This window comes from Chiloscyllium plagiosum, unplaced genomic scaffold, assembly GCF_037043375.1.
Source record: "Chiloscyllium plagiosum isolate Xiang-an unplaced genomic scaffold, Cpla_swu_hap1 HiC_scaffold_3, whole genome shotgun sequence".
NCBI lineage: Eukaryota > Metazoa > Chordata > Chondrichthyes > Orectolobiformes > Hemiscylliidae > Chiloscyllium > Chiloscyllium plagiosum.
Window position 1 is genome coordinate 36,631,137 of NW_028270141.1, and position 12,058 is coordinate 36,643,194.

Genomic DNA, 12,058 nt, shown 5'->3' on the forward strand with positions numbered 1-12,058 from the left:
GTATATCTTGTAGATGGCATTCAGTGCTCCCACTGTTGGTAGTGGAGGAAGTAAATGCTGAAGGTAGTGGTAGAGTGCCAAAAAGGGAGGTTTGTTTGATTTGTACAGTATTGATTTACTTGAGTATTGTTGGAACTGCATACAACCAGGCAAGTGGGGGGGGGAGGGAGGGGAGTATTCCATCACATTCCTGACTTGTGCCTTATGTTGGTGTGTAGGTTGGGAAGCACGAGATGAGTCACTCACCATAAAATTCCTAGCTTCTGAACTGCTATAGTAGACACATTATTTCTTGGGCCGATCCAGATCATTTTCTGGTCAATTGTAAACTTCAGAATGTTGATAGTGAAAGATTCAGAAGTATGATGTCATTGAGCATCAAAGGTAGATGGTTAGATTTGAATTGATTTCTCTAAGGTGCATCTTCTTTTTGGCCTTTATTACATGTTGGAACTTTTTATCCTGCTATGTCTTTTTAATGTGATTATTTGTTCTTTCTTCAAAGTTGCTTTAAAATTCTGTAATGTTACTGTGTTCTAAATGTTACTGTGTTCTTGGCTTTAAATCTTTTAAACTTTTAGTAAATCAATGCTGTTTTAATCTGTTTCATTGGAAGACTTTTACTCCTTTAAATAACAATGCTCTAAGTTCTATATTGTAACATTGTTGTAGCTCTGTACTGTTTATATGAGGTTTTCCCATCTTTTAACAAAGATTCTCCCATTTTCTTCAATAACAAGTGTACTATAGTACAAAGCACCATTGAGGTAGAAGGAGAAAAGAGAAAGGTGGTAGTTGTGAGAATAGCTTTAAGGCAATAGATACTGACCTCTCCAGCAGAGGCGAGAGTTCAAAGGCTGTTTACCTACCTGAAGACATGGTTCAGGATATCTCTTTGAGGCTGGAAGGAATTCATAATTTGAGGGAAGGTGTTACAGACCAGACCAGACCAGACCCCACAAAGTATATTATGGAGAAACCATAAACCCATCTATAGTTTTTAAAAAGGCAAGTATAAAGCCTTGCATTCTAAATATGATTCAATTGGTCCATCTCTAAGCTTTAATCAAAATACACTTTATTAGTTGTTGAGAGTGTGGTGCTGGAAACGCACAGCAGGTCAGGCAGCATCATCAGGAAAGGCTTATGCTGAAGCATCAATTCTCCTGCTCCTCAGATGCTGCCTGACCTGCTGTGCTTTTCGAGCACCACATTCTCGACTCTGATCTCCAGCATCTGCAGTCCTCGCTTTCTCCACGCTTTATTCTTACAATACAGTTAAAATACTACAGAAGGAATTGGCATAACTTTAATCTATTGAAATACTTAACAAAACAATGTATTATTTAACCATTAATTATCATCTATTCCAATTTAGGCAGCATCCTATAAACACACTGTTGAGAAAAGCAATTCACAGTTATGATTCTCATGTGTTTTCTATCTTCAGTCAAGTAGAAAGAAACACCAAAAGAAACAATCTTCTCCTTTTGATTTTTAAGAGGAAGCCTGTCATCTAAAACTTCACTCCAGCAGCAGAGAACGCAAGCTTTTAGCTCCAGCAGCCAGCAGAAACCTCCTCAACTAACTGAAAGCAAAACCAAAACCTTCCTGGGTCTATGTGAGCCTTGACCCCGCCCAGTCGTGTTTCTATTTTAAAAAAACCCAGGGAGAACTCCAAGCTGTTTACCGACTGTCCATCTAAAGGAGACATTTTGGTACTCCTGTTACAACACCCTTCTGCAAGAGAAACAGCACAGATCACATCTCTTAAAGGCACAGCATGATTGCAAATAATCCAATTATCATGGTTAACTTACATAACAATGATCAGTGAAGGTATCAATATGGGGGTGAGTAGCGATAAAGTTGCAATAGATTATGTTGTGGAATCAGTATGGGTGGAAATAGGAAATCGTTGGGGAAAGAATTCGTGGGTGGATTCTTCTATAAGTCCCCAAAGAGTTGCTTCATTCTGGGTCAGAATATAGATCGGAAAATAATGGAGGCATATAAGAAGGATACGGTGATTGTCATGGGTGATATTAATCTGCGTATTGCCTGGACAATCGGAAGGATAAATGTGACATCAGAGATGAATTTCTAGAGTGTATAAGGAACTATTTATTAGAACAGTATGTTGAAGAACTTACCATTCAACAGGCTATTTTAGCTCCAGTAATGTGTAATAAGATAGAATTAATTAAATATCTCATCATTAAAGATCCTCAAAAGACTAGCAATTAAAATAAGGTACAATTTCAAATTCAGTTTGAGAGATAGCAGTCCAAATCTCAAATTAGTGTCCTCAACTTAAATACGGGCAATTGCAGAGATATAAAAAAAGTTTTCTAAAGCCGGCTCTGATTTTTCAAGTCCTCATGAAACACGCTGTAAAATTTCCTCAGCACCTGTTTATTTATGCATGAGACAAACTGGACTATTTTCTATAAATTGAACATAAGAACTAGGAGCAGGAGTAGGCAATTTTGCCCCTTGAGTCCGCTCTGCCTTTTAATGTAATCGTGGCTGATCTCATCTTTGCTTCAACTCCACTTTCCTGCCCACTGTCCATAACCTTTCAATTCATTATTAATTAAAAATCTGTCCATCTCCTGTTAAAATTTACTCAATCAGATGTCAGGAAAATCTTTTTCACCCAAAGGGTAGTTGGGAATTTGGAACTTACTGCTTATAAGGGTAGTAGAGCCAGAAGCCCTAATAACATTCAAGTAGTATTTAAATGTGTACTTGCAATGCCAAGGCATACAAGGCTATTGGCCAAGTGCTGGAAAATGGGATCAAAACAGTCAGGTACAGACTGGTACAGACGACTTGGGCCAAAGGACCTCTCTTGTGTTGTAAATCTCTGACATTATGATAATAAAATTTCACCTCTGTCAAATTATAGCTCAGTTTGATCTCATGTCAGCAGAGAAGATTCTAAATAATTGGCATGCTACAGTTCTGAGACACAAAACAGTTTGGATTACTTAGACATAGCTGTTCAAATGCAGAGGCTTTAACCAGTATGATGACTGATGTTTTGTGTTAAATTGTGTGCTTGAGAAGCATAATGTTCCATTGAGTTATGGTATGGTGGAATTGGGAAAGAATCTGACAAGAATGTAAAGGACGTTTAAGTGCATTCATCATTATTTGTATGCGAACTCTCCAGCAATCTATGGCAAAGAAGAAGAGCATCGTGTATTGAGAGTGCTCTTTTTAGTTTTTTGCAATAGAAGCTCAGCATGAACCTCTGAGTTTCAAGAAGTTTCAGTACTTGCCACTATTAAATTGTATTAAACGTAACACAGAAAGTTGCTTCTGGTGCACACCCTTTTCCTGCAATTATTGTTCCAGCAATGCTGCTCAAATTCTTCTAGCAAGGGAACAATTAAATCTGCCCTTACTAACAGTAAATGCTCTTGAATATTTTTAATAGATGCTTTTAGTCTCTAGCTCCTTTCTTTCTGTATCTAATTTGATTCAAACTTGCCCTGTTTAGTTTTCCAGCATTCATCTTTCTCTGTTTTTGTCTTTCAATCTGTTTAGTTAAGGAGTTATACCATTGATCGCATTGTTCATTGAGGTCCCAGATGCATGTTGAATTGTCACTGCCAGAAATTGATGGTGCAAACTGTTTATGGAATGAAAAGTGAGGAGGGAAAACTAAGTTCAATTTATTACATGAGGAAATGCACTACCCTGGCAAGATCTAAGCTAATATCTCAGCCTGCATTGTGCTTCCGGAGAGGGTCATGAAATAACAGTAGTGACCATTAAGCAACAAACTTTAGCTTTCCTGAAGAGGATGTGTTGGCATTACTTGGAAAATGAGATTTAAAAAATGGTAATTATTAAACGATGGCAGCCAAGTTGTCATTGTTTTTAAAATAAAATGTCCTAGTCAGTGTTAATCATTGCCTAAATTAAACCTGGCATTCTGTGGTCATCTGAGCAATGATGTATAATATGGAGGTTAGTGAGTTGAGGAACGCTTTACAAGCAAATCGTTAGGCCAGGTAGATTTGACCGGGGACATGAATATTAATTATGTAAAAGTATAATTTTGATAACTTCAAAATAGATTTTATTTTATATGACATGCTTCTTAAGTATACATATGTCTCTATGCATTTGCATAGACTAAAACCAGGGGGCATATTCTCAGGTTAAGTGGTAAAGCCGGAATAAATTTCTCATCTGAGTCGGGTGGTGAATCATTGTAGTCTCTACCCCAGAGGGTTTTGAAAGCTCAGTAATTGAAAATGTTCAAGACAGAAATTATAAATTTCTGGAATTTAGCATCATGAAGGAATATGCAGTTAGTGCAGAAAAGTGCTATTGAGTTAGATAATCAGCCATTAGCTATTGAATAGTGGAGCAGGCTTGATAGGTTTAATGGCCTACTCATATTCCTATATTACTAAACATGCCTATGACAGGGCATTATGATCAGTGACTATGTTGTCTAGTTGCTTTTCAAAAGAAATGCAGTAGTTTCATTAAAGATCTTGCTATTGAGCCAGACAGCTTGGATGCCTGAATCTTTTCCCTGGCATGGTTCCCACCTCTCTCCTGCGAAATGTGATCTCTGCCAGTTCCTGTGAAATTCAATGCAATAAAACATCCCACAGGGTAATAAATGATGCATCGTAAATTCCAGGCCTAGTCATTTCTTTCTTTGAACATTTTGTTTGTTTATCACCTTATAGGATCTTATAACTATTAAGAAGCAAGTCGAGGGGTGTTCTGCAATGAAGTCAGCGGTAAGTGTTAATGTTGGTTGAAATTGATTCTTAAGCAGTTTATAAGTTTGAAATACTGTAGAGGGCGTGATCTAGGTAACATTGAGATTTATCCCTGCAGCCAAACCCTGAGTGTGCAGCTGTTCAATGTTTTATAAATGCCATTGATTCTCATGTGCCGGCTTATAATATTCCAGATAAATGATATTGGGGATTCACTGCAGATAAATTCATCCTTAATGTAAGATGCTTCAAATGCACAAAGGTACTGCCTACTGAATCACTCCATATATAGTTATTTTTAATATTTAATGCTGGAAATAACATCAAATTATATTCTTTTTTCACAAGGCTTTTTAGGTGGTTTCATTTAAAGGACTATTTTTCCAAGTAAAGTGCTCAGTGATGCATGTCTTACCCAGCACAGACCAGAAAGCCAATTAATAGTGTGACTAGTCTCTCGTTACTGTTGACATTTATTTTGGAAGTTAGGATTACATTCAAATTGAGTACATGAAAGGACAATCTGCAGCAGACTGTTAATTCTGAAAATAAGGTATAGTAATAACTATCTTGGAATTGATTCTTGTATTATTATGCCTGTAGAGACCTTTATGTTTAAAGAGAAGCTCAAACTCCCAATTATCAGCTGAAAGAATTCTACCACAACATTACAATAAAAAAACAAGCATTACAAAATTAGATATGAAATATTAAATTATATTTTTGAAACAATTAAAACCTAGATCAACAGGTCAGACCAATTAGAAATATAAACAGCAGCTAAATACAAAAGAATAGCCACGTACCTGGTGATTGTTAAAACAATTTTAAATTATGGATTTTAGGAAGTCAGCTCTAAGACTTCTCTTTACCTCATTGTTATTTCTGGTAGATTTTATGCAATTGCAGGTGGATTATATATTTTGAGCTAATGCCTCTCCACTGTGGGTTCTGGTACAGTGTACAGCACTTAGGCAAAAGTGAGGACTGGAGATTAGAGTCAAGATTACAGTGGTGCTGGAAATGCACAGCAGGCCAGGCAGCATCTGAGGAGCAGGAAAATTGAAGTTTCGGGCAGGAGCCCTTCATCAGGACTTGCTAATTTAGAGTTGAACCTCGTAGCCAACCTTACTCTGCATTGTAGTCTCAGCACATCCTCTTTGCTGTTTGATTGAATGTCTTGTAATAATGGTCGATGAATGGAAGCAGATTGCTACTTCCTTGTGTAAAGCTTTCTATTCTCCAGTGTATTTTCTAAAACTTCGAATGTCGTATCCTAAGTTAAGGCAAGCTCCAGTTTTGTAAAATAATTGCTGCACAATCTAGTTCACAATATTAAGTGAAGACTGCACTGAGACTTCACCGTTCAAACCCACTTTGTTTTGGCTAAACCCTTTCCACTCCGCTTTATTTAAAACTTAGTTAGAGATATATGTTTTGGCCAAACCTCTGGGCATTTGTGATGATCTCTACCTTCCTTGTCAATTACGATCTGTGAAGCCCCTCGGGATAGTTTATCACAATTAACGAACAGAATTTGTAGCAGTTATCACAGCAGATTTCATGTAGATCAAAATTCTTAATTGTCTTAATATAACATTAGACATGTAGAGTGTACAGGCAGTCAGGACAAACATTGATATCCAACATAAATAACCAGCCATGTATAACTGAAACAGAATCATTGATATCTGATTTTAAAAATGTATATGCCAAGGATTGAAATCAAATTTGCAATTTCTTATTCCTGTTGGTGTACATTGCCCCTTGATTAGATTCTCATTATACATGACTTGCCCATTATCTTTATTGTACTCTAATTTTCTGTTTTGAGGCTGGGAGGTAATATCGCAGGAAATTTAGAGCATTGCTGCAATATATTGTGTTAGTAAAGTACCATCAGCACAGTGTAGTTGGTGGCTGTGAAAGGACTAGTATTGAGCAAATTGGCAACGAGGATCGGGCAAACAAACTTCTGTTCTGCACAATGCCGAACAAGCGACAACTTGACCATTGCAGGTTTTATTGCAATTGTACTCATCAGGTGAGTGCCAGTCCATTTCCCATTTGAGAAGCTTTGTCAGATCAATGGTGAGCCATGTTTCACAGAATATCCATGCTTTGTCGTGCTCTTGTGGCCATACACTTGACACAGCTAGTGCAGTTCGATCACAGTTAACTTCCTAATAATTGTGCAGCAAAGATCAACGAATAGTGAGTAGAAGTTCTGTTACTGAAAATAATCATTAACTGACAATTATGTGGCATGAATATTATGTCCTGGTGCGAACCCAGATCTTGTTTAAGTTCTGGTGTTGTCTGGCCTGTTTACTTTATTATGGAATGATATATACCTAAAGCTGGACACTGTGGAATCATCAGTCCTACACTATTCTTCAAAGAGAGTGAAGGAGAGAGCATTAGAGAAACCAGTAATTCTGTAGTTCCCATCCATAACTCTCCTCCACCCAATCCTGCAGTCCCCTAAACATTTGGGTCAATGTTGCAAAGTAATTTTGATGATTGATAATTATAAAGGAGTTTTAAGTAATCCTGGTTCACCTAGGCACAACAGAAGGTGTAGCAATTTTGATGGAAATTGAACTATTGCTAGGAAAATGTACTGAAAGATTTTGGATCATTTATATCATAATGGCCCAGATTTGGACTCAGAGACTGGAATTTCTCCATTTGGTATCCATGTCTGATGTTGGGTGCAGATCCTCTACTTAGATGTACATTTCCTCACATGTTAAACCTGGTCAACAATTGAATCAGAGGTTCAGTTAAATGTGACATCTCATTTCTGTCATTGTGAAAAATCACAGGTGCACTTGTAAGATAATGAACTTTAATTTATTCATTAAGCTATTAAAGGCTACAGATGGCACTTATTCACATTTCCCTAATCCGCCTTCTGGGGAACTATCTGACTTTATGGTGTTGAATGGAGGGATAGTATTGCAGAATACGCATATGAAGGGAAAGTCAGTAGAAGTACCTGCCAATTCTTGCCTAACATATGACTTTGAAGAATTGTGGCCAAGATATGCCATGAGATCACTGGGTAGTGCTTTACTAAAATGTTAGTGGCAAGGACCTAAATTAAGATAGAAAGATCAATTTAAATAACAGCAAAAAGAGAAGCAAAATCACAGTTCTGTTACATTCATTAGTCTAGTGAACAAATCAAGGTCTCTGATCCTGCAAGTGTTGCTGTCATTCTCAATCTGACCTTAGGTCCACTTGATCTGTTTACAGAGACAAGTTATAAATGGAGGGTTACAAATGTTATAAATAGTCACAAGTGAAATGAGCTGATTATTTACAAGAGATGACATTTCAAATGAGTCTTTTGTCAGGACCACATTATGTTATACCCATGTACCATTTATCTGTTCCTTCTATTTAAAAAAAATGTTTAAAATATTGTTCTTCAGAGCCAGATCACTCAGACACCAAATTAGTCTAATACTTGTGCTATTTCCCCACTGCCCCTGCAAATTTGTCACTTCAAGCATTTAACCAAATCTGTTTTGAAATTAATTACTGAATGTACTTCCTTTGAGGCAAACATTCCAAATCAGCATAACCCGCTCTGTTTGACAAATTTCCCATATCCCATTTCTGCTTTATGTTTCGCATTTCCAGCTTCTCCCAGCTCAGACTTCATGCAATAAAGTAGAGCAAGAACCTGAGAAGACTTGATCAGCAACATCACCACTTACAAACCCTTTTTCCAAAATGTTAGGTTCTTATGGCATTGCAGGATCTAACTTATAGAAGTACAAACATTGGTTTGTGATGATAGAATACAGGCTATAACGTTTAATGAGATATATAACTCATGGGATATATTGTGATAAGAAATAAATATCCTGAATTTCAATGTAAATATTACCTTTTACCTCATCAGAGTGTCCTAATATGACTTGCATTTAGGGACCAGTCATTGTCCTGCGTTACAAGAGAGATGGAGAATAATTAGAAAAGTCTTGTTGCAATTGCATTGAGCATTGGTGAGACCACACCTAGGTACTGTGTATAATTTTGATCTCCTTATTTATGAAATTATATACTTGCATTGAAGGCTGTTCAGTTAAGCTTCGTTAGGTTGGTTTTTGGGGTGAAGAGATTGTCTGAGCAGGGAACATTAAGCAGATTGAGGTGGTGACTACAATATGGGAAACTGAATCACTTTATTTCTATCCTTGCCTTATGCTCATATATATACATTTTTAATAAGTAAGGGCCACCGGACTATGATCCGAAATAGAAATGGTGGTCAGTAGTGCCTCTCTCAACTAGGGGCATTGCCATCCCTTGTCTGAGCTGAGATTAACTAACTTCTATAACTTTTCAAATTATGGAAAAATCAGTGCCTCTATACTTTGTCATAAACCCACTTTATGCTGAAGCTTCTTTGGTATAACTTGTTTTTAACATGTCAATTCAGTGTGTATGATCATTGTTTGTATCTGGTCACATTTTCTGTTTGTGGAAAACTCTTAGTTATTGTAACACTCTGCTCCCTAATCTTTGGTTTTTGTACAAAGGCTGGCAGCACAGATTTCTGGTTGTAGCCCTCATTCGTTTGGCTAGCCTTATCACATTAAATATTTGAAAAGGTACCTCATGGAGAATAGAATTGAAAGCTGTGAGGTGAAGTACAGATATTGATGACCGACATTCTGTGGAAGATGATTGTTCCCATGTAAAGGTGATGTGTACAAAATTGACTTCTGCAAATTACAATGCCAAATTGATCATTTTGCAGTGTTTGGATGGTCAAATTAAAAAATTAACAGTTTTTTTTAGTTATTTACCTTCATCACAATTGGGCAGAGGACATTTCAGTGAAAATGTGCACGTTGTGTTAGAAAAATGAGCTTGGATAATAAATAATCTTATTTGTATTCTATAAATTCAGAATTATTTTTATTTCACAACTGCATTTTCAAAATCAACTAAGGCTCTGATGTGAGATAGCCAAGAGGAGAAAAACATGCTAATGTGAAGTAATTTTAAAGATAGCAATACATCCAAATGTTCTGGAAAATAGAGAGATCTGTATTTGTGTTACACTTACTCCTGATCACAAATTGCTCATTTTTCAACTGTACATTTATTGTGTAAGACTGATATTTTAAATGAATTTTGCAGCTCAACTCCAAATCTCTTTAAATAACATTTGGCTGCACCTTATTAGTTGACTTCCAAAACTATCCATGTCAGCAACAAGCCTGGATTCTCTGTTTTTAAAACTTTGTATGACAGTGTTCCAACTCTTTACCTATTCAGATATACTTAGAACCTAATCATAATTTAAAATACTGTGATTCCTTACATAATTAGAGTAGCTAAATGCTCATTTGGAGTCACCAATATTCACACCCACAGTGTGACATTTTCAGATGAGGAATTCTTCGGGGCTTGCATAAAGCCCACTCAGTAATTTACAAAAATAGAACTTGTCAGTACAGTCCTGTTGTGCAGTCTCAGCCTTACTTGTACACAAATTATTATTCGTTGCACTCTGTATTATCTTTTTTTTTCCTTCTGTGCTTCTGTTCAGCTGGGAAGTGAAGGTTATGCTGTGAGATCCACGCCGAGTCCTCAAGTTACAGAGCAGGTGAAAATTTGAATAAATCATTAGTTTGAAGTGATTTGCTTCTTCACTAATATTCTCCCCATTGCTGTGTTATTCTGTGGGATGTTGATTAACAGTTTATTTACCTTGTCATGCATATAAAGAGAAATGAAATGTCATACCCAAGTTATAAATTGTAATGTTCCCTTTTTAATGGTTAACATAAGCTATTTAATCATTAACAAAATATTCATCAACACATCATATGGGTAGTGACCACCCTGGAACACGTTACCAGCTGGTTGTAAGAATTTGTGGAAAACTGACATTAGAGATAACGTTTGGAATTGCTGGAAAAATGTATGATGTAAGTCAGCAAGAGTGTGTGTGTGAGAGAGAGAGAGATTCACTGGGTGGAATTGTTCATGACGTTTAAGTTGTTGACTCTCTACTACCTATTTCCAGAAATGTTTGTTTTATTTTGATTTGTTGTCATTGAATTTTCAAGAGTCCATTTAACATACCAATCACTTGTGATAACAGAGAAATGGATGGTTACAGATTGCTTGACCACTGTCTGTCTTTTTCAATAATCAATGGAAAGAAATGTCAGATAGTAGTGTAACGGGTGAACAATGTTCTGTCTATTTTATGCGGAATGTTTAAACCTGGTCAGAATGTTATATTTTGCTGACAGGAATATCAAGCAGTATTAAGAATTATGGCATGATTATGTCTATTTTGGAGGCACTGTACATTTAATAATTGAAAGAATATCTTGTTGAGTTATGGAGCAAGTGTTGAAAATGAGGATGGGTGTAGTTGAAAATTTAGTTGGTGGTTGTCTCCTTATCTGACTGTGGATAGTGGCTATTACTGTTCTCTGTTCTTCCTTTAAAAGATGATTTATGGTGAGTGAGCTTTCAAACATAGAACCCAGACTGTTTGGAACTTCTCTAAGTTTTATGTTAGTGCTTAAATTGTTTGGGTTAGTTTTGTTCCATGGGTGTTTCAGCCATGTGATTGTTCAACTTTTCCATAGCAGGAGCAGCTTTGCATCGTTTTGTTCACTTGTATGCTGCAGAAGATGTCCCTGTCCAGTGGATAGCCCCACAAAGCATCAAAGGTGGTTCTTCAGAGCAATTGGTTTTATGGCCTATTGACTGAAATCAAGATCTGATTAAAATAGGGGGAAGCTTTCCTATCTATTGTCTTCTAAAGTAGTTGATTTGAAATCGATTAGATTGAAACAGAGGCAATAAGGATTTGGTGCAAAATCATAAATTGCTGGAAAAATTCGGCAGGTCAGGCAGCATCTGTGGAGAGAAAGCAGAGTTAACATTTCGAGTCCAGTGACCCTTCTTCAGAACAGCCCTTCTATTCTGAAGAAGGATCTCTGAACAGATGAGTTGGTGCCTCAGGCATATAGGCAAAGGTCCCAGAATTTAAGGAAGCAGCCTGAGCAAATCCATATTGAATTTGAAAGGTTTAAGCAAAGTAATTTTTACAGGTGAAGAAAAAGATTAGAATGTACAAAGCTTTGGAATGATTATTTTCTTAGAGGAATTTACAAACTCACTACCTTCCACAATAAGAAATCATGCTGAAGAACAAAGGGTTGCAACTGTTCGGTGGCAATATGACTGTCTTTTGAGAATTAATCTGTAAAACTACTGCTTTTTTTCCATCACCCTCATATATTCGACAGGGGTAG

The 12,058-nt window shown here is 36.7% G+C and overlaps 1 protein-coding gene across 10 annotated transcripts in view; it reads left to right on the plus strand.

The window, feature by feature from the left end:
* mlip (muscular LMNA-interacting protein) overlaps positions 1-12,058 on the plus strand; it is a 174,375-nt gene that overhangs the window by 37,041 nt on the left and 125,276 nt on the right. For all 10 annotated transcript variants that reach the window (XR_015752738.1, XM_043679432.2, XM_043679408.2 and 7 more), the window contains exons 2-3: positions 4,719-4,772; positions 10,330-10,386. Coding sequence is in view for 9 of the 10 variants with exons in the window: in XM_087978420.1 (XP_087834546.1) it covers positions 4,719-4,772; positions 10,330-10,386 (111 nt within the window). In the remaining variant the exon portion in view is untranslated. The remainder of the gene's footprint in view (positions 1-4,718; positions 4,773-10,329; positions 10,387-12,058) is intronic.